This window comes from Rana temporaria, chromosome 12 (assembly GCF_905171775.1).
Source record: "Rana temporaria chromosome 12, aRanTem1.1, whole genome shotgun sequence".
NCBI classification, from domain to species: Eukaryota; Metazoa; Chordata; class Amphibia; order Anura; family Ranidae; genus Rana; species Rana temporaria.
In genome coordinates, this window is record NC_053500.1 from 114,787,215 (window position 1) to 114,809,263 (window position 22,049).

At 43.6% G+C, this 22,049-nt stretch overlaps 1 protein-coding gene across 1 annotated transcript in view; it reads right to left on the reverse strand.

The window, feature by feature from the left end:
• Positions 1-2,680: 2,680 nt before the first annotated feature.
• The window catches only part of LOC120918606 (protein-glutamine gamma-glutamyltransferase E-like), a 37,669-nt gene continuing 18,300 nt past the window's right edge, over positions 2,681-22,049 (reverse strand). Inside the window, exons 9-13 of the mRNA XM_040330277.1 lie at positions 18,341-18,583; positions 14,846-15,178; positions 12,898-13,055; positions 10,856-10,989; positions 2,681-2,978 (exon numbers count right to left, since the gene is read on the reverse strand). Of these exons, the coding sequence (XP_040186211.1) occupies positions 2,795-2,978; positions 10,856-10,989; positions 12,898-13,055; positions 14,846-15,178; positions 18,341-18,583 (1,052 nt within the window). The 3' untranslated portion in view covers positions 2,681-2,794. The remainder of the gene's footprint in view (positions 2,979-10,855; positions 10,990-12,897; positions 13,056-14,845; positions 15,179-18,340; positions 18,584-22,049) is intronic.

Sequence of the window (22,049 nt, forward strand, 5' to 3'; positions counted from 1 at the left end):
AATTTTGGAATTTCCGAACTTTGGAATTTCGGAAATTTGAAAGTTTGAAAATTGGAAATTTCGAAAATTCGAGATTCGAAATTGCAAAATTCGAAAATCTAAAATTTGAAAATCAAAAATGCGAAAATGGTAAATTTTGAAAAATGTTCGAATTTTCCGAATTCCGAATTTTTCTAATTTCCGAATTTTCTAGAGAATAGGAAGGGGATTTTGGGACTTTAAATGAGGTCTATGAGTATAGCACCTCCATCCCTAGTAACGTATGTGAAAAAATAGGGCAGGAAAATATTTGGGACTTTGAATGAGGCTGCAGACATGGTGCGGGATGTTGATATGTGTTTTGCAAATGTGTGACCAATAAATTTGTACGTTTTTTATTACCCGCACCATGTCTGCAGCCTCATTCAAAGTCCCAAATATTTTCCTGCCCTATTTTTTCACATTCCGAATTTTCTAATTCTGAACTTTCGAATTTCCAAATTTCCGAATTCCCAAATTTTCGAATTTACGAATTTTTCGGCAGTGCACGTCTACTTTTTTTAAATTAAAGGTTTTTATTTCCCACAAAAATGTACAATTTTCCAATGCACAAACATTTTTCTTCAGTACAATTATTTTATATATTACATGTATGGGTAATTCAGAAAGTTCCTGATCAATTACAAAGATTGTTACTATGTAGTCATGCTTTTGTTTTTGGAGCATTAACATACTTTTTGCGATTATGTATACATGAAGAAAGTAGCATTTATGACCCAGGTCCAGCTGAATGGCATTCAAAGGCGGGAGATGAGTTACACATCTATAAGCCAGTGGTCCCAAACGTTGTTATATTTTGCAGGGCACCCTCTATTAATGTAGATAATTTTTTTATAGGGAAATGTGATGTTTACGTCAGTCTTCCAGTCAGATAGTCTGGGGGGGCCTGCCTCATTCAAAGTTTAGCTATTGTTTTTCGGGCAGAAAATAGAGTAAATCAAGTTCTACCTTTAGTTCATTTTTCAAATTTTGGATGGAGTGGGGAAAGATTAGAACCCTATCAATATTGCTGCCTGAGTCCCCCCTGGGAAGATTCGCCCTCTTAATTTGTGGTCATTAGCACTGGTACAGAATGCAATAGGAAATCCAAAATGTTACAGTAGATGACTAGAAATCTTCCAACAGGGATATCTCTTCTGGTAAAAATTGTCTAAACGGGCATTTCCTTCACTTTGTAAAGATTTGGGGCAGATCCTCAAAGAAATTACGCCGGCGTATCTGTTGATACGCCGCGTAATTTCAAATTTTGTGCGTTGTATCTTTGTTTTGGTATCCACCAAACAAGATACAACGGCATCTGTATTAGATCCGACAGGCGTACGCCTTAGTACGCCGTCGGATCTAAGATGCAATTTTCCGGCGGCCGCTGGGTGGCGTTCACGTCGTAATCCGCATTGAGTATGCAAATTAGCTATTTCCGACGATCCACGAACGTACAAGCGGCCGTCGCATTCTTTTACGTTGTTTCCGTTCGGCTTTTTCCAGCGTATAGTTAAAGCTGCTATCTGGTGGCGTACTTAATGTTAAGTATGGCCGTCGTTCCCGCATCTAATTTTGAAAAATGTACATTGTTTGTGTTAGTCGTCAGTGAATGGGGCTGGACGCCATTTACGTTCACGTCAAAACCAATGACGTCCTTGCAACATCATTTAGCACAATGCACATCGGGAAATTTTAGGGACGGCGCATGCGCAGTTCGTTCGGCGCGGGGAAGCACTTAATTTAAATGAAACACGCCCCCTACCCGCCGCATTTGAATTCCGCGCCCTTACGCCGCAAGTGATACAGTACGCCGCCGTAACTTACGGCGCAAATTCGTTGTGGATTTAACACAAAGCCAAGTAGGTTACGGCGGCGTAGCGTATCTTAGATACGCTGCGCCGGCGCAGATCTTTGTGGATCTGCCCCTTTATCTTACTTCCCATACATGAAACGAAACACAGACAGTAAAGAATACATACGCCAATTACTTTTTTGATATCAAATGCCCTGTACACACGATCGGACCTTTGTCCGACCAAAGTCGCATGGGAATTCCGCCGGAGTTCCATCGGAGTAAAAGAGAACATGCTCTCTATGTAATCTCCGATAGAATTCATCGGAATTTCCGATGGAATTTCTCCGATGGGGCATACACACGGTTGGAATTTCCAATGGAAAAAAGTCGGACTTTTCCATCGGAAATTCCGATCATGTGTACGAGGTCTTACTCAGACTTTAAAGCAGAGCTTACCCAAAAGGGGAAACTCTGCTTTTCGTACCCCTCCATGGGTACCTGGGGCAAACTCGGCCGAATGTTCGGCCCCCTCCTCCTTCTCCAGCAGCCGGCCCATTCACAAAGCGCACAGCTCACTGCTGGTTTTACTTAGAGGGGATGGAGGCGGTAGCACCAGATAGACAACTGAAAAATTGGCTCAGGTGAAAACACCACTGGATTCCTGGACAGGTAAGTGTCCTAATATTAAAAGTCAGCAGCTATAGTATTTGTAGCTGCTGACTTCTATTTGTTTCTGCAGGAGCCTGGAGCTCCTCTTTAAGAATATCTATGTGTTCTATTCTTGGGAAATTTCAATACTTGTCTGTTATCATTCACTTTTTAACTTGTAGTTAGCATAGCTTACTTTTAAATTAAAGATACCACTTTTTTCTTAATGAATAAAATAGGCTTTCATTTATTTGGAAATAAATGCAAATGACAAAATGTCTAAAAATCTTTTTCGATGCACCAACAACAAATGAGGCTTCTAAATAATGTTTATTTTGTGTTCCCTCCGGCAGGTATGGCTTTACATGAAGAAGCCACTTGAACTGATTTAAAGCCCTTCACATTTGGAAACTTCTTAGAGGAGAAATCCGCTAGGAGACTTCTGTCACCTTCTCTGTGTGGAGTCATCTCGAACTGAATTGTAACCCTCTGATCGGGTTTCAGACTTGGTACACTAGAAGAACAAAAGATGTTTATTAGTAAGTTGTGGGAGGTCTATTGTTTATGTAGTTATACAGAAATGGGTGGAAATATTGTATTGCAGTAATTTTTTAGCATACATGTTACTCCATTTCTATGAATTTATATGCATGGAATGAACCCTCTTTTGTTAGAAGAGATCGTGGAACCTTTTATAATGGATGGCAGTTACAACTTTTCATGAAATATGATAGATAGATAGATAGATAGATAGATAGATAGATACTGTAGATAGATAGATACTTAGGGCCAGACTTGCATACATTTAGATCGGCGCAGCGTATCAGAGATACACTACGCCGCCGTACCTTACCTGGCGTATATTCAAATCCTCAGCGAGTTTGCGCCGTAAGTTACGGCGTCGTAGTGTATTTCTGGCGGCGGATTTGAAATTGGGCGGGTTGGGGGCGGGTTTCTTTTAAATGAAGCGCGTCCCCGCGCCGAATGAACTGCGCATGCGTCGTCCCAAAATTTCCCGCCATTCATTGCGCTAAATAACGTCGCTAAGACGTCATTTTTTTAACTTGGACGTGAGTTATGTCCATCCCTATTCACGGACGTCTTACGCAAAAAATTAAAACATTTCAAATTTAGACGCGGGAACGACGGCCATACTTAACATGGCAAGTCTATGTATACGCCGAAAAATACCAGCTTTAACTATACGCCGGAAAAAGCCGACTACAGACGACGTTAGAAAATGCGCGCGTACATTCGTGGATCGTCGTAAATCGCTAATTTGCATACCCAACGCGGAAAACGCCACCCAGCGGATGCCGAAGTATTGCATCTTAGATCCGAAGGCGTACGAAGACGTACACCTGTCGGATCTAACCCGGATGCCGTCGTATCTTGTTTTGAGGATTCAAACCAAAGATACGACGCGGGAAATTTGAAAGTACGCCGGCGTATCAGTAGATACGCCGGCGTACTTCGTCTGTGTAATTTGTACCATAAGGTGTAGTAGTACACTTTAGTGGTATGCAAACTCCTTAAAGGAGTTGTAAAGGAAACATTTTTTTTTTGCTGAAATGACTGTTTACAGGGTATGGAGACATAATAGTTAACTGATTCCTTTTAAAAACAATTAAAAATAGATAAAAATCAATCATATAATGTACCTGTACTTTTTTAGTTTGGTTTTTGCATCTAGTTTCGTTTTTGCATGTTATCCTGCCTCTGTGCTATACAGAGCCATAGAGCAGTGATGGTTTGGAACATGAAACTAGAAACTCCCAGTACTGTGGTCATCAGGGAACAGACAACCAGGAAGTGTCCAGAATAGAGAAGGATTACAGCAACATCAGAGCAAAAACGAACAATGAGGACATGAAACCAGGACTGCAGTAAGATAAAGGAAGCTATTTAGCTAAAAAAATGTTTTCCTTTAGTGACCCTTTAATGTTCAAAGTAAACCATTAAGGGTGCTGCCTCCCATTTCCATTGCTGCCCGCCACCCCCTATTGCATGCATCCGGCCCCTTTCAAGGCGCTAATGCTCGTGAATAACAGCAGCAGTGTTTTTTAAGCACCTGATTAGAGGAAAAGGCTCTAATAGTCTTCAAAATAGGGTGTGCTGTGGACGCAGAGTATTGTGTTATGCCGCGTACACACGTTTTTCGGCATGTAGAAAAAACTACGTTTTTCCAACTTCATCATTAAAACGACGTTGCCCACACACCATCGTTTTTAAAAAATGCTCTAGCAAAGCGCAGTGACGTACAACACGTACGACGGCACTATAAAGGGGAAGTTCCATTCGGATGACGCCACCCTTGGGGCTGCTTTAGCTGATTCCGTGTTAGTAAAAGACGATTCGCGCTTTTCTGTCTGTTACAGCGTGATGAATGTGCTTACTCCATTACGAACGGTAGTTTTACCAGAACGAGCGCTCCCGTCTCATAACTTGCTTCTGAGCATGCGCAGGTTTTTAACGTCGTTTTAGCCCACACACAACCATTTTTTACAACCCGAAAAACGACATCGTTTAAAACGTTGTTAAAAAATGCAGCATGTTCAAATTTTTTGGGGTCGTTTTTCAGAACCCGAAAAATGATGTGAAGCCCACACACCATCATTTTAAATGACATTTTTTAAAAACAAAGTTTTTTTTCATGCCGAAAAATGATCGTGTGTACGCGTGCATCAGAATAGCGACTGAATATTCACTAGTCTCACACTGCATCACCTCTCCTCCAATCAGGAAGCATGGGTGTGAAACGCGTTTCCTGATTGGCCGAAAGGAGAAGTGTTCTGATTGGCGGCTGAGGAGGAGGGAGGCGACGGAAGCCGCAGAGCAGGGGAAGGAGATGCCCACTTGTGATGCCTGTGGAGGAGAGCCGGGGAAGCAGCCCAGGGTTGAGGTAAGTGCACCTGCTGTAAATTGACCCGACCCGGGGGGGAATTGGCTGCACTGTTTGTGGCCCTCCCCAAAAAAAATTACCATCAGCCGCCATTGGTCCAAAGATCATTGAAGCCTAGAAGCCCAGGCTAAATTCAGTTGTGTTTCTATCTGCTGGTTAACTTTAAAGGATGAGTTCACTTTTAGTAATATGCTACATGTTATACCCATATTTGGGGTGTAACATGTAACATGTTACTAAATTACCTAGTCTTAAGACTCCCTGGCTAATCGGGTCCCAGGAACTGCTTCCTGATTGGCTGGGGGGGGGGCTTGGGGGGCGCAGAGCCTATAATTTTTTGAAGCCAATTAGAGCCTTATGCCGCATACACACGGTCGTTTTTTGGCATGAAATAAAATGACATTTTTAAAAACGTAATTTAAAATTCGAACATGTTTCAATTTTTTATGTCGTTTTTGAAAATGTCGTTTTTTGTGTTGTCAAAAATGATCGTGTGTGGGCTAAAACGACGTTTTAAACCCGCGCATACCCAGAAGCAAGTTATGAGACGGGAGCACTCGTTCTGGTAAAACTAGCACATTCATCACGCTGTAACAGACTGAAAAGCGCGAATCGTCTCTCACCAAACTTTTACTAACACGCAGCAACACGATATCAGCAAAAGAGGCCGTCTTCCGCATGGAAATGGCCCTTTATAGTGCCGTTGTACGTGTTGTACGTAACCACGCTTTGCTAGAGCATTTTGAAAAAACAATGGTGTGTGGGCAACGTCGTTTTTTATGATGAAGTTGGAAAAACGTTGTTTTTTTTTCATGATGAAAAACGTTGTTTTCTTCCATGATGAAAAACGTCGTTTTCTTTCATGACAAAAAGTGATCGTGTGTATGGGGCATTAGGCTCTAATCATGTGCTTGAAAAAAATAAATCCCCATTGAAATTCATGTGTCCGGCGTCCAGCATTTAGATTAGGGGGCCAGATGCATGGACGGGGGGGGGGGGGGGGGCAACGCCCGTGTGCCCCCTATGTACGGGCTGCCACTGGTGAGTACTCTAGTAGTTGATCTTCCTGCAGTTCAGTAACTGACTGCTCCAAATCTGCAGGAGCATGGTATGGCTTTACATGGCACCTAAGCAAAAAAAATAATAAATGCCCATTTTTTTTACCTGTTTTTAAGGTAAGCTCATCCTTTAATTACTATAATTCTGGCTAATCTCTTTACCTAGCAATAATGTATAGAGATTTCATTTTGTACACTGTTTTGATAAAAACAGTGGGGTAGATTCACGTAGAATGGCGTATTTTTGTGCGGGCATAACGTATCCTATTTACTTTACGCCTCTGAAACTTTTACAGGCAAGTGCCGTATTCTCAAAAGAAAGTTGCGGCGGCGTAGCGTAAATAGGCCGGCGCAAGCCCGCCTATTTTAAATTGTGAAGAGGTGGGCGTGTGTTATGTAAATTAACCAAACGACGTAAATTTTTCAAATTTCGTCGCGGGAACAACGGCCATACTTAACATTAATGCGCCGCATATATGCCTCATATAGCAGGGGTAACTTTACGCCAGGAAAAGCCTAACGTAAACGGCGTAACTGTACTGCGTCGGCCAGGCGTACGTTTGTGAATTCGTGAAATCTAGCTGATTTACATATTCTAGGCGTAAATCAGCGTACACGCCCCTAGCGGCCAGCGTAAATATGCAGTTAAGATCCGACGGCGTAAGAGACTTACGCCGGTCGGATCTAATAGAAATCTATGCGTAACTGATTCTATGAATCAGGCGCATAGATACGACGGCGTATCTGGAGATACGCTGTCGTATCTCCTTTCTGAATCTGGCCCCCTGTAAAAAATCTGCCCACTAAGCGGACTAGTGGGCAAAAAAAATGCATGTACGTGTATACAGTGTGTGTGTATATATATATATATGCACGAAACATTTTTCAGTCTATAATTTTTTTTTTTGCCTGCCATGGCCAAAACATTTTTTGTAGCTGACATAATAACTTTTCTGCTACGTTCCTTTTAAAAAGTTTGTTCTTTATTTCCTTTTATAACATTTTCTTTCTTTCCATTTGCAGGTTTATTTTGTAGCTTAGAAGTAGGACCAGAATTATACATTCACAAAATACATTTTCATTTTACCGTATAGTCCTTTCAATATATAATATTTCCTTATATAGTAAGACACTTTTTCATTATTAAACTAAAATTTACTTTCTAGAACATTATCTATTATTTAGAACATTTAAAGTATTTTTTTTTTTTTTTATGTCACAATTATTTTGCTAGTTTCCTAATAGAGAGAAGGTACAGTATTATGAGCAGATATCCCGTGGGAAAGCCAGCATATTCTTCTTAATATGCTTATGAAATATACAGTACTCCTCCTGGGTATGACTATATAATTTTGCCATTTAGAACCTGTTTGTTCTTGTTGGTTCAATTTTTCTTTTTTATTAGTCAACTGTCACAGCACACATTTATACTATATTATCTTGGCATGGATATCTCTTTGGCTCAGGTGCATCATTTTATTATTGAATTGTTTTTTTTTTCTCATCATTGTGAAAGTATTTACTTTAAATCTCTTTTGGCCTTACTTCTCCTGTGGGTAAAAGGGGTGCACTTAGTTCTGCACTCCTGTGACCCAGGTTCAGCCATTGGTGGGCTAAAGACTGTTGTTGTCTAACATCATAGACGTCACGGAGCTGGTCCAGGCTCTGCAGGGATCCTGACATTTAGGGTTGCACAGATACCGATACTACTTACTTACCTACCTACTTACCGTACTTGTACTCATGCAAATGCTCAGATGCTTGACCCGATACATAGACAGACTCAGGGGGGATCCATGCGACGGATGGGATGGAGTTACAAGCACTTATCTCCCTGTATAGATTTTCTGACAGCCGTTTCACCTCCTATCCCTCCCATGGCTGTCAAGAAGATTAGTGCTTGTAACTGCCCCCCCACCGCCGCACCAATCACCCCCTGCTGTCCCCCTCTGCTCTCCCTGTGTCGTCCTCCTGGTCCCCCTGCGTCCTCCCTGGTTCTCCGTGTCCTCCTCCGGGTCCCAATCTGTTTTATCCTCAGGGTCATTCCCGGCTCCCTGGCTCCTTCACCGGTTCCCCATGTCCTCCTCTGGGTCCCCCTTGTCCTCCTCTGTGTCCCCCTGCTTCCTTCCTGGCTCTCCAGCTCTTCCACTGATCCCCCTATGCCCTCATTCAGTCCCCCCCCGTCCTCCCCTGGTTCCCCCTGCATACTTCCTGGTTCCTCCTCTGGTCCCCCCCATCCCAGATCTGTCAGGATGGAGAGCAGAGGAAAGAGCCGGTAAATCTGTCATTTTCTGACTCCTTCCGAATGCACAGAGTCAGCGATCACTGAGCATTGTAAACTGTTCACAATGCTTCAGTTTATGAATGTATGTTCATTTATTTTCAATGCAGCTGAGGCTGCAAAGAAAGGGACTGGTGAATCTCTGTCCTCAGTCCCGTTCCCTGTCTCAAAGGGGAGATGTCAGGGGTCTGTTTAGATTTTGATTTATATCTCACCAAAGCTCACCCTCCCCCCAACAGGGCTGAAAAAAAAATGTAATAAATATTTCAAAGTTAAATTATTAAAAAAACAAAACAAAACACTGACATGGTCAACTCCCCCGCCCCCAAAAAAAGAAAGCATTGTAAAAAAAATAACAGAAAAAAAAGCTACTGACACTATACCACTGTCACGTGATATTAAAAAAAAAAGTATCGGTAATCGGTATCGGCGAGTACTTAGAAAAAAGTATCGGTACTTGTACTCGGTCTTACAAAAGTGGTATTGGTGCAACCCTACTGACAATAATATCAGGATTGGGCCAGATTTCTGACCGGCAGCTGGTTCAGCCTCTCAGGGTACCACCTTAAGCCTGAGCCGGAGTGTCCTGGCCCTTCCACAGCCAGACAGTGTAGAGCCTGCAGGGGACAGCATGTTTGGATTTTGGTTTCCCACACTTCTCTTCTGAAGTGGAACTCCTGACTCACTCAGCTGATATTGTTAAATTGTAATTCCATCTACTGTGGAGTAATTGTACTCCACAGTATGATTAATCTATAGTAGGAAGCAAATATATATCATATGGAAGAATGTATGCAGTATCTCTGCTGCTAGTATTGTATGTGGAATTAAAAAGAGTGAGACAAGACCTAGATTCTTGCCTGAACCCTCGGCTTAAAGGATAAGTTCAACTTTGGGAGCATGTTACATGTTCCGCATGTTTTTAGGGTGGAACATGCAACATGATCCTGAAGCTGCTCCCCGATCCCTGTACTCCCTGTGATAGCAGGTTGGGGATCTTTTCCCCATACTTGCTGTCTCTATTTCATTGATTCCTGTGAATCAATGAACTACAAGTACCGACAGCCTTTGCAGCTGTCAGCTCGTAGTTTTCAATGAACTACCAGGGAGCTGTTGAGTGCTGTGGTAGTTCATTGAATCTTCCTGTCTTTGTGAAACTACCTGCCTGTTTGGCTTCCGCGATCTATTGAACGCGGGTGCAATGCTTTCCTATCACCTTCGGGAAAAAAAAATGTAAATGCATTTTTTTTTACCTGCAAAAAAAATGTGCATTTATTATTCTTTTAAAAAAAGTGAACTTATCCTTTAAATTGAGTCCTTTCAGCAGTGAATTTGGCTCAGTAAAGTGGCACTACAACAATTTGTTTTTGGTGTAAGTAGAGAAAAGTTAGAAGCAAGCAATGTCAGGTTTGTATTCGTCTCTCTCAGAGTACTCCATACGTGTCCTGATGATCACTGTCACCAGGACAAAACATGAGAAGATAACCCAAAATATTACAATTGACAAATGGAAATCGTCCAAGAAAATACCTGTTCTGCTGAAAACTTCCACTTTTGGCAACTCTTCCTGATTTTGGGGAGATTTCCTCTTACTTCCTGTTGTGTCTCTGGGACAAGAATCGATAAGCAATCTCCATACTTAGGCGGCAAACAGCCTCTAACCTTTCTTTACTATGTCTGAAGCTTGGTTTTATCGAGAATTTCACGTATATTTGAATCAGTTTTCCAGTGAAAGGATTTGCAAATCTGCTTAACCAGTCTTGTGACATCCGCTGCGCATCCAGTAGGCGACAATTTAATTTTGTGGACTGCTTTTATAGCTTGCGGAGTCCCCAGCACCACAGAATGCTAATTAATTTGTCCAGTCAGGAGCGCTGAACTAAAAGATGGATCCCATCTTACGTATAGCAAAGTCGTGTTAGGCGCAAAACTAGCTGAGCAAAATTCTAAGTTCTTTAAACTGAAAAAACAGTTCGGCATATGACCACTTTTATAATAGGCCATGTCTGAAAATTGCCATGTCCATTCAGTACAGGCTAAACAGCCTACCATGCCTGGCATTGGTCAAGATAGTGAAAGAAAAGACTGTTTTAAGCTATGATAGTGAATATTAAATTTTATATAATTTTTTAAATAATATTTATACTCACTTGATAAATACTCGGTCACGCAAAAGGCCACTCCCCTCTACAATCAAAATACTGTCCGGGACATCCTCTTTGATTGGGTTAGTAAATATGCAATCCACACGTGCAGTTTCGTCAAATTTGACATCGTCGATAGGCTATAAATAAAATGCATATACAATCTGTATTATTATTAGTATTATTATTATAGTAGTAATAATAGTAGTGATGGTAGTAGTTTTAATATGCTAAATAATATGTATAAATTAAAGTGTATGTAAACCCTAATAATGAACTTCTCTTCGCTTCCTTTCAGCCTGTTAAGATTACTATTCAGAGCTTTTTGTTATATCCATGGCAGGTGTTCCTGCCAGAATCTTGTGAAATAGTAACTTCCTGTGCTGCACTCTTACATTAAGTTTACACTAGACATTTCATCTGCGTTTTTGAAGCCTATCGAACGCCTGTCAATGCTCTGTTAATTACATGTATTGAGGCAAACAGTGTTGTTCACATGGTTGCATTTGCTTCACTTTGTGGTGTGTTGCACCAAAATGTATCTCACATGAAGTGTTCGCCTGGCTTTACTGCTCCCCAAATGCCTCCATTAACCACTAGAGGGCCACGCTATAGACGAAAGACGTCCACAGCGCGGCTCTCAAGCAGGGATGGACTGGCCATTGGGACTACAGGGAGTTTCCCGGTGGGCCGATGGCTCAGTGGGCCGGCTTCAGTGACAGCAGACCGCCGCCCCCCTCCGCTCCTCTGTGTCTCCCTTCCTGCAGCGCTCACCTCCTCTCCCTCCCCGCAGCGCCTCCCTGGGGGGAACAAAGAAGCAGAGGGAGGACCAGAGGAGCAGGGGGGGGCGACAGAGGAGCATGGGGGGAGGGGACAGACAGCTGACTCAACAGCTATGGCCTGGGAGTTTCTCACTTCTGCCTAATCTTGTCCCATAAGGGGGGGGCACCGAACTGATTCTTTGCCCCGGGTGAAATAATGTCTAGCTTCCCCACTGGTACTGCCTATAAGAGTACCAGTACCAGCCGTTCTACTCTAATAAAGTAGAATGGCTAGTGGCTAGTGAATGGGGAGAGGGGGTGCGGGTGGCTGGGGGGGGGGGGGGTGCGGGAGTTGTCCGGCCGCCATGGGAGAGACCTGTCATAGTGGGCCAGTCTGGATGAAGTCCAGGGCCAAATTTTTGTCCCAGTCCAGCCCTGCTCTCAAGTGCCGGGTGGACGTCCCTGGACGTCCTGTTGTTTACATTCCCCGCGCGCGCCGGGGAAACACTGTGCCCGGCACATCGCTGGGAAGCCGATGCACGTGCCTGGTGGCCGCGATGTCCGCCAGGTACCCGCGATTGGCGGTGACAGCAGGGACGTGGAGCTCTGTGTATTTTGTAGGCATTTTTATAGCACTGATCGCTATAAAAATGCCAATGGTCCCAAAAATGTGTCAAAAGTGTCCGAAGTGTCCGCCATAATGTCGCAGTACCGAAAAAAAAAACGCTGATCGCCGCCATTACTAGTAAAAAAACATATTAATAAAAATGCCATAAAAATACCCCCTATTTTGTAAACGCTATAACTTTTGCGCAAACCAATCAATAAGTGATTATTGCAATTTGTTTTAACGAAAAATATGTAGAAGAATACGTACCGGCCTAAACTGAGGAAAAACATGTTTTTTTATATATTTTTGGGGGATATTTATTACAGCAAAAAGAAAAAAATATTCATTTTTTTCAAAATTGTTGCTCTATTTTTGTTTATAGCGCAAAAACTAAAAACTGCAGAGGTGATCAAATACCACCAAAAGAAAGCTCTTTTTGTGGGAAAAAAAGGACACCAATTTTGTTTGGGAGCCACGTCGCACGACCGCGCAATTGTCAGTTAAAGCGACGCAGTGCCGAATCGCATAAAGTGCTTTGGTCTTTGGGCAGCAATATGGTCCGGGGGTTAAGTGGTTAAAGAAGTGGTATGACCCACGGCATGGCCATACCTCTGTTTTGTAACTAGACTCCTTATTGTACCTCTGGACATTGGGGTGCAGTAAGAAGATTGTCCTACCCTAATCAGCAGTTCTGGATTCTTCAGCGTAGTCACTGTTTGTGCTAGCAAGTTGCCTCCCTTTTCATCGGTACACACAGCTACAACTTGGATCATGTTGTCTGCAGTTATGGCATCTCTATAAGCAACATATGGTAATTTCATCTCAAGAGGTTTCTCTGGAAAACAAGTACATAAAGAAAGGTTATGAAAAGGCTATCAAAGCACAACAAAATATTGTTTCACATCTAGGCTGAAAAAGTACAGATTCATCAAGGTCAACAAATAGAAGAATCCCACAGTTCACCCACATTAAGCCCTCTTCCACACAGGCAGACTCCGTCGCTACGGGGTCCGCCAGCTCCCGCCGGCTCAGCGGGAGATCTCTCCGATGATCTCCGCTGAGCCGGCGGATGACAAGTCCCTCTCTGCTCACTGAGCAGGGAGGGGCTTGTGCAGCGCCGCTGTCTCCATCTGATTTTGGCAGATCGGGTCGGATGTCGACATCCGACACTCCATAGGACTGCATGGAGCGGTCGTTCAGGTGCGTCGTCAAAACTGACAGGTGGACCTGAATGGTCCGATCGTGTGAAAGGGGCCTAAGACTAAAGACCCATATAAAGCATTGTGTAGTTTGCTCCAACAAGGCAAAAACGTCATTCATGTTCCCCTAGTAAACGTGCTCCACCTGTGGCTGCAGGGGTGATCACTAAGTCAACATAATACAGCACATGTGCCAAACATAAGGCCCATGGACCAAATCTAGCCCACCAGACAATTTCATGGGGCCCTCATACCCAGGGCTTTCTTTCGAGTGGAACAGCGTTCCACCACTTCCGGCTCTCGCCCTCCACTCCCCAATCACCACTGGGACTTGTAAACACGGAAGCCTTCTATGTTTTCAACGACATCTTTCCTTCCGGCAGCTCTCACAGATCCATGCTTGTCCTACACTCACAATTAAAGCGGAGGTTCACCCGTACAATATACTTTTTCCCCTTAGATGGATGCTCGTTTTGTCTAGGGGAATCGGCTAGTTGTTTTAAAATATGATCCGTACTTACCGTTTATGAGATGCATCTTCTCCGTCGCTTCCGGGTATGGGCTGTGGGACTGGGCGTTCCTATTTTGATTGACAGTCTTCCGAGGGGCTTCCAACGGTCGCATCCATCGCGTCACGATTTTCCGAAAGAAGCCGAACGTCGGTGCGCAGGCGCAGTATAGAGCCGCACCGACTTTCGGCTACTAGTGACGCGATGGATGCGACCGTCGGAAGCCTCTCGGAAGACTGTCAATCAAGAAGGAACGCCCGCTCCCGAAGACCCATACCCGGAAGCGACGGAGAAGATGCATCTCGAAAACGGTAAGTACAGCTCATATTTTAAAACAACTAGCCGATTCCCCTAGACAAAACGAGCATCCATCTAAGGGGATAGTTTGAAAAAATAGATTAATGGGTGAACTCCCGCTTTAAGTATTTAAAAAGCAACAACAAAACTAAAATAAAAATTATTTAATTAAAAAAAAAACAGCTCTTCGCCCTCTAGGGTCGGGGCGATTACCTTCAAGTGCAGTCTGCATCCAAAACGCCGATCAATCACAGGTAACTGCTGCATGGTGATTACATGCGAGAAGCACCAACCAGGCGTAGGGTCAGCGACAAAAAGGCGTAAACCGGGCATAAGGTCAGCGACAAAGCACAAGGAATTGACAACATTGGTGTTAGCCAATCACAGTGGTCACGTAATCAGTTGGGTCTTTCTGCCCCCCAGGCGTTAAAGGGATGCCATATTTGTAACATACTAACCAATGTTCATCTTCAATGGGAATCTTGCTTTTTTTTATTTGTTATTTACCATTTGTAGAACCGTGGCTTTTTCCCTGGCAGAAAAATTCCCTGTGTGCAATATTTACAGTTTATGTTTTTATATCCACTAACATTAGCATACATACTGTACATTGTACCTACCTTCATTAGGTCCTAGGGAAACTGAATGGGATTCAGTAAGAAAATCTTTAACTGGTTTACTGTTGTATATTACGGAGGTGGCTGTCATTTTGATCTGTATCTTCTGGGGGTCAGTTACAGTGTTTTTGAGCATCAAGGTGACTGTCAGGTCTTCACCAACTTGTGTTTCAGGGGCCTTTTTAAAACTGCCAGTAAATAAAGGTTTCACAGGAGCAGAATCATCAGCGGCATTAGCAGCAAAAGCAGATTCGCGCATAGACATTCGAGACAATAATCTGGGTGGCTCTATTATATTTCTTGCTTTTTCAAAACTCTCTCTTTCCTTAGCAGAACCTGCAAACAAATTTGATATAACAGTCAGTGAATGTGGAACCTTAACATTTTTTAACCTTTTTTTGAGCTGAAGAGCAGAAAAACTTGGAATGTGCCTGAACGCGTCTAAACACGCATAAACATTAGACACGTCTAGCGTTTGAGTTTGAGTTGTAATGCATTACAATAGCTAGAAAAAAATTATATCCTGGCCAACAAAATGCAATAATGCTCAAATGCTATTTGCAATATGCGGCTTTTAGTGCGTTTTTTTTAACCACTTGCCTACTGGCTTATACCCCCCTTCCTAACTCTCACATTTTGAATGACAATTACTCAGTCATGCAACACTGTACCCATATGACATTTTTGTCCTTTTTTCACAAAAAAGAGCTGTCTTTTGGTGGTATTCGATCACCACTGAGTTTTTTATTTTTTTGCAATATAAAAAAAAGCCCGAAAATTTTGTAAAAAAATGCATTTTTCTTTGTTATAAAATTTTGCAAATTAGTAATTTTTCTTCATAAAATATGACCAACATTTATACTGCTACATTTCTTTGGTAAAAATAACCCAAATTAATGTATATTATTTGGTCTTTGTGAAGGTTATAGAGTCTATAATCTATGGCGCCAATAATTGAAAATCGATCACACCTGATGTATTGACGGCTTATCTAATTTCTTGAGACACTTGACTCCTTTTTGGAAAGTAGACATTAAAAAGCTTTTTTAGTAAGAGGCATGGTGAGTTTTTTGTAGTTGTAATTTTTTTCCACAATTTTTTGCAAACTTTAAGATTTTTTTTTTCCACAAAATTGTAATATTAACAGGTTTTTTTTTTCTCATATGGCATATGCCTAATTGTAATTACACCCCAAAATACATTTTGCTACTCTTACTGAGTATGGCAATACCACATGTGTGAGGCCCCGTACACACGTCCGAGAAACTCGACGAGCAAAACACATCGTTTTGCTCGTCGAGTTCCTTGTGAAGCCGCCGAGGATCTCGGCGAGCCAAGTTTCCTCATTGACTAACGAGGAAACAGAGAACATGTTCTCTATTTGGCCCGAGGAGATCCTCGTCAGTTTCCTCGGCTGAAAGTGTACACATGACCGGGTTTCTCGGCAGAATACGGCTCCCATCGAGTTTCTGGCTGAATTCTGCCGAGAAACTCGGTCGTGTGTACGGGGCCTGAGACTTTTACACAGCCTAGCCACATACAGAGGCCCAACATGCAGGGAGCACCTTCAGGTGTTCTAGGGACATAAATTACACATCTAATTTCTTGACTGCCTATAACACTTTTGAAGGCCCTGGAGCACCAGGACAATGGAAACGCCCACACAATTACCCCACTTTGGAAACACTCCAACATATATTCTATGAGGCATAATGAGTCTTTTGAAAATGTAATTTTTTACACATATTTCTGACACTGGTGTGCACTGATGAGCACTAATAGAGCACTGTATTGGCACTTATAAGCACTGTAGTGGCACCGATGATTACTTTAGTGACCCTGATTAGCAGTCACTGATGGCACTGTAGGGCACTTATATGGACTGTATGGCACTGATGTGCACTGTAGGTCACTGATGAGCACTGGTAAGCACTCATTGATGGCACTGATAAGCACTTGCTGATGGGCAGTGATGAGCACTGCAGTGGCACCGATAAGCAGTGTAGTGGCACCAAAGTGCACTGATGAGCACTGTAGTCGCACCGTAGGGCACTGATGAGCACCTGTAGTGGCACAAATGGCACTGATGGTACTGTAGGGGCACTGATGGTACTGTAGGGGGCACTGATGGCACTGATTAGCACTGTAATGGTACTGATGGCACTGTTGAACACTGTAGTGTGTTCACGGACATTTCCTGGATGCGCGCCCACAAGAAGCGCGAGCATGGGAGGATGTCAATAGACGCCCTCCCAGAACTAGCCAGTCATGCTGTAGCCGCCATACAGCTATAGCACGGTTGGCAAGTGGTTAAAGTGGGTGTGAATTAATTCTCCCCTTCCACTCCCTACTGGGGAACTTTACAACTGAAACTTAAGAAAAACAATATTTTTCACTTTCTGCTATTTTTCCATATCCGATAAAAAATGCAAAACATCTAATCTCTTCATAAATTTAAGCCAAAATGTATGCTGCTACGTGTTTTCATTAGAAACAATCCCCATAAGTGTACATTGATTGATTTGCATGAAAGTTTCAGGGACTGTAATAGTGTGGCGCACAATCTGACGCTAACTGCCACTGAGTGTGAACTGACTAATTGCCACTAACCTCACCAGTCACATTAATACAGTAATCAGTGCTAATACTATACACTGTAAAAAATCCAATGACATCTTTTGTGAAACAGTCAGGCCTTGCAACACTACCATACACTTGCAAGTGTTAAAGTAAACCTATTAAGACAGAAATGCAAGGCAAACTTTTGCTTACTACTGAAAATGCTCTTTGCTGGGCTGTCATGCCTACCCAGTGATTCACTATTTGCTGTGCCTCTGAGCTGTAACAAGAGTACAGATGAGCGATATCAGAAAAAAATGAGAACTCTCGATTTGCACACAGAGTCAGCGCTTTCGAAAGAACTGAAGTCAGAGGGTCGGCATGAGAGCCAGATAGCTAGCACTTTGAGGCCCCGTACACACGTCCGAGGAACTCGACGTGCCAAACACATCGAGTTCCTCGTCGAGTTCTGTGTTGAAGCCGCCGAGGATCTCGGCAGGCCAACTTTCCTCATTGAACAACGAGGAAATAGAGAACATGTTCTCTATTTGGCCCGACGAGTTCCTCGTTGGCTTCCTCGGTGAAAAGTGTACACACGACCGAGTTTCTCGGCAGAATCCAGCTCCGATCGAGTTTCTGGCTGAATTCTGCCGAGAAACTCGGTCGTGTGTACGGGGCCTTAGAAGTGAGTCCAAGGCAGCCTCTGTGTCTCTCTCAGAGAAATTTATTTCTTCCATCTTTAAATGCATATATACAGTATAAAAAACAGTCAGCTCAAAGATTGGCTTGTTTTTGGAGTTTTATCCCCCTGACCCATTATATTCATCCCTTGTGCTGCTTATTTCTTAATCATATGACAAGTATATAACTCATAAGCTTCAAGCAAGATTTGAACACTTTATGCTGTCATTAAATGAGACACATCAAAGTAAAAGATACCTTCAGGGTGTTTGTAGTCATTGGTTACATCCTTGCGTTCAAAGAGACCAACGGCTTTGGTGCTGGTGAGTCTCCCCACACCTGCAGTATCGGTGTAAACCTTTCTTTTGGTTCCATCTCTACTTTTTACCCAGGTTACTGTGTCGGCATTCACTTCAGCAAACACAAATGGTGTATCGTATGCTTTGTCTACATCTCCGTTCTTCACAGCATACACTGAGGTTGGTCCTAATCGGTATATACCTGTATGAAAACACAGTCATGTACTGTTTGTTAGTATAACATGATTAGATCTTTAATTAGATACGTGTTAAAAATTATGGAATGTAATACTTCATAAGCAGGGCCGCCATCAGGAATTATAGGGCTCCGTACACAGCTTCAGGCATAGAACCGGGGGGGGGGGGGGGGTGGTGCTGCCGCCTCAAATCGAGAAGCAGGGGGGCTGCCGCCAATTGAGAAGCGGGGGGAGGGTGCCGCCGCTAATTGGTTGAGAAGCGGGGGGGGGCGTGAATTGAGAAGCGAGGGGGTAGCCTGGGGACCTCTGGGCCCCTTACAAAAAAATTGAAGAAATATATTAAAAAAAGGGGGGTAGCCATCCGGGGCCCTGGGGACCTCTGGGCCCTTTAATAAAAAGAAGAAATAAAAAAATATATAAAAAATAAAAATAAAAATAAATTTATATAAAAAAAGGAGGGGTTGCCATCCGGGGCTCTGGGGACCTCTGGGTCCTTTAATAAAAAATAAATACATTTTTTTTTTTATATATATATTTTTTTTAAATGGGGGTTGTCATCCGGGGGCCCTGGGGACCTCTGGGCCCTTTAATAACAAAATACAATTAAAATATATAGGTAGCGCCTGTGTACTTATCAGTACAGGTGCTATACTAAATTTAGTGGGGAATGAAAGAGTTCTTTGCTCTCATTCGTTGATTTGTTAAATTTGGCTGTCGCCAATCCTGGATTGTCCTGTGGGTCAGTCTGTGCGTCCAGAGATACGGTTTCATCTCTGGACGGCAGATGGCGCCAGAGGGATCCAGGCGGAGCCATTTCTTCCCAGCGGCCAATGAGAGGAGTTGGACCTCGCTGTGCAGGCTGGGAAGGGGTATTTCTGTGGCGGAGGCCGCTGTTCGGGGTTCTTCACGGGTTCCTGGTTCCAGGTGCGGCACCCACCTTTAGGGTGTGCGCACATCACGGGCCCCGGCGTTATGGCCTACCAGGCCGGGGCGCACGTGCTACGCGGAGTTCCTGACTCTGGGCTCCTAAGGCCCGGAGCAACTGATGCTACAAAGGGGCCCCAGTGACTTACTGGGTCCCCCATCTCTATTGAGAAGATCCCAAGCTGGGTGCTGTTCGGTGGGGGATCGGTCTGAGGAGAACCTGGAGGCAGGTGATCCAATAGGGCTTGAATGAACCATCGGGGATCTGGGTGACCGGACACTGACAGGTTGTATGCGGCAAACTGTCGGTCGGTAACCCTAAAAAGTATATACTGGGAGGATTCGCTCTACTATCTAAACCTTATACTGGGCCTGTGACAGAGGTCTCATCTTTAAACTTTAAATCCTATTAGAGCCAAGTCTGTGGCAGAGACTTGTTCCTTTCCCAGAAGTTTAAGTGGCGCTCTGGCTGCCAGGCCTGTGAGAGGGGTCTGTCCAGGGGCACTTTACCCACTCCGGCTGGAGTGGCGACGTGAGAAAGTATAACTATTGGAGGCAGGACTGCTTTCTTTATCCAAGGCCTGAATCTGTGAAGTTGTTCTTCTTTCACCAACCTACTGTATGCTGTCTACCTTAAGTTGACTGTTGGTCGTGTTGACCAGGAATAATAAAAGCATTGAAAACGTCAGTCAACTGTTTGGACATTCCGTCATTGCTCTCACTGCCGTCATCACCCCTAGACACATCACAGAGGTAACTTAAATACGCTGATCTCAAATCTAACCAGCGGCTCCTCCGGGGGGTAGCGCTACACATATATATATATATATATATATATATATATATATATATATATATATATATAGGAAATGTTTTTCGGGAAAAAAAGGGGGGGGTTGCCATCCAGGGCCCTGGGGACCTCTGGGCCCTGTAATAAAAACATAAAAAAATATATATATATATAATAAAATAAAACAAAATTTAAAAAAGTGGGGGGGTTTCCATCCGGGGCCCTGGGGACCTCCGGGTAGTAGGCCTTCCTATTTCTGCAGTTTTGCTGTGAGAACCCCTTGTGGCAATACCTAGAGCATGACCGTTCACAAGCGCCTATGGCAGCAGTCCCCGTAGGTTCTGCCAGTATGCAATCCTCTAACCCAGGGGTGTCCAAACTTTTAAAACAAAAGGGCCAGTTTATTGTTCTTCAGACTTTAGGAGGGCCGGATTGTGGGCAGTGTGAGCAGAAAATGTCCCAGGTCTGGCATTAGTGACAATAAATATGGCCTCAGGGTTGATGGTCAGTAGGAGGAGGAGGAGGAGGAGGAGTAATGCCTATATTAGTAATAGGAATAGTATCCCATGATTGGTAGCAGTGAAAGAGTGAAAGAAATAGTGCCCTATTGTTGGTGTCAGTGGGAGGAATAGTGTCCCAAGGGCCGGATAAAGGCTAGCAAAGGACCACATCTGGCCCTCGGGCCGCAGTTTGTTCTAACCATTTAGTTGAGGAGGGTTGGCAGATGGGGAGTGGGGTTGCTGTACTAACAACCCCCCCCCCCTTTTCTTAAAAGAGCCCACATTTATTAACGATCAGAGCAGCCGGGAAGTACCACATAGGCAGCACTGATCAGTGTATTCTGATGGCGGAGAAGGTTACCCGCTATCAGAATACAACAGTTCACCAGGAAAGATTCCCTCGTCCACTTAGAATGTGTGAATGGGGGAAATGGGTCATTTTTTTTTTTTTTTTTCAACCCACTGGTTGAACGAAAAAAAAAAAGAATAATGTATGGACTGCTTTACTTTTGTACGACGTAACATTATTCGGGTGAGTTCCTGGGACAGCTAAGGTTCCCAAATCTCCTACACGGCATAGGAGTATCTTTTCGAAAGATTTTGGATACTCAGTTTTCCCAGATCTCGCTCGAAGGGCCGTGACATCACTTTCTTTGATTTGGAATTTAAGATGTAAGGTAGTTTTCTAACTTTTTCATGCAGGGTTTTTGGCAATAAAACTAGGATGATAAATAGACAAGGTAGCCCTGATGTAATAGGGGGTTTTGCAAAACAATACAAAGTATGCTTTAGGCCAGGGGTGTCAAACTCAATTTCATTGTGGGCCCCATCAGCATTATGATTGTTCTCAAAAGGGCCGGTTGTATCTGTAAGATTAGATATCCAGTGCATCCCCTCCCCTTACATTGGATGTCAAGAGTCACCCCACCATCAGAAGTTGAGTCCCCCACTCTTACTTACATCAAAGTGCACCCAGGGCTGTCTTAATAACATCATGGGCCCCTGGGCAAAGTAATGCTCTGGGGCCCCTACAATGATGACAATGCAGGTAAACAGACATCAAGTAGGAAGGAGGCAGACTGCCTCCCTGTGTATCTATCACTCTCAGTGCCATCATGGGGCCCCCAATTATGGGGCAGCGTGGGCTCAAGGACCAGCTTTTTTGGGGAAAGTGCAGGGGCCCCCCATGCAGCTAGGGCCCCTGGGCAGTGCCCTCTCATTAAGACAGCCCTGATTGCACCCCCCTTTCCTTATGCT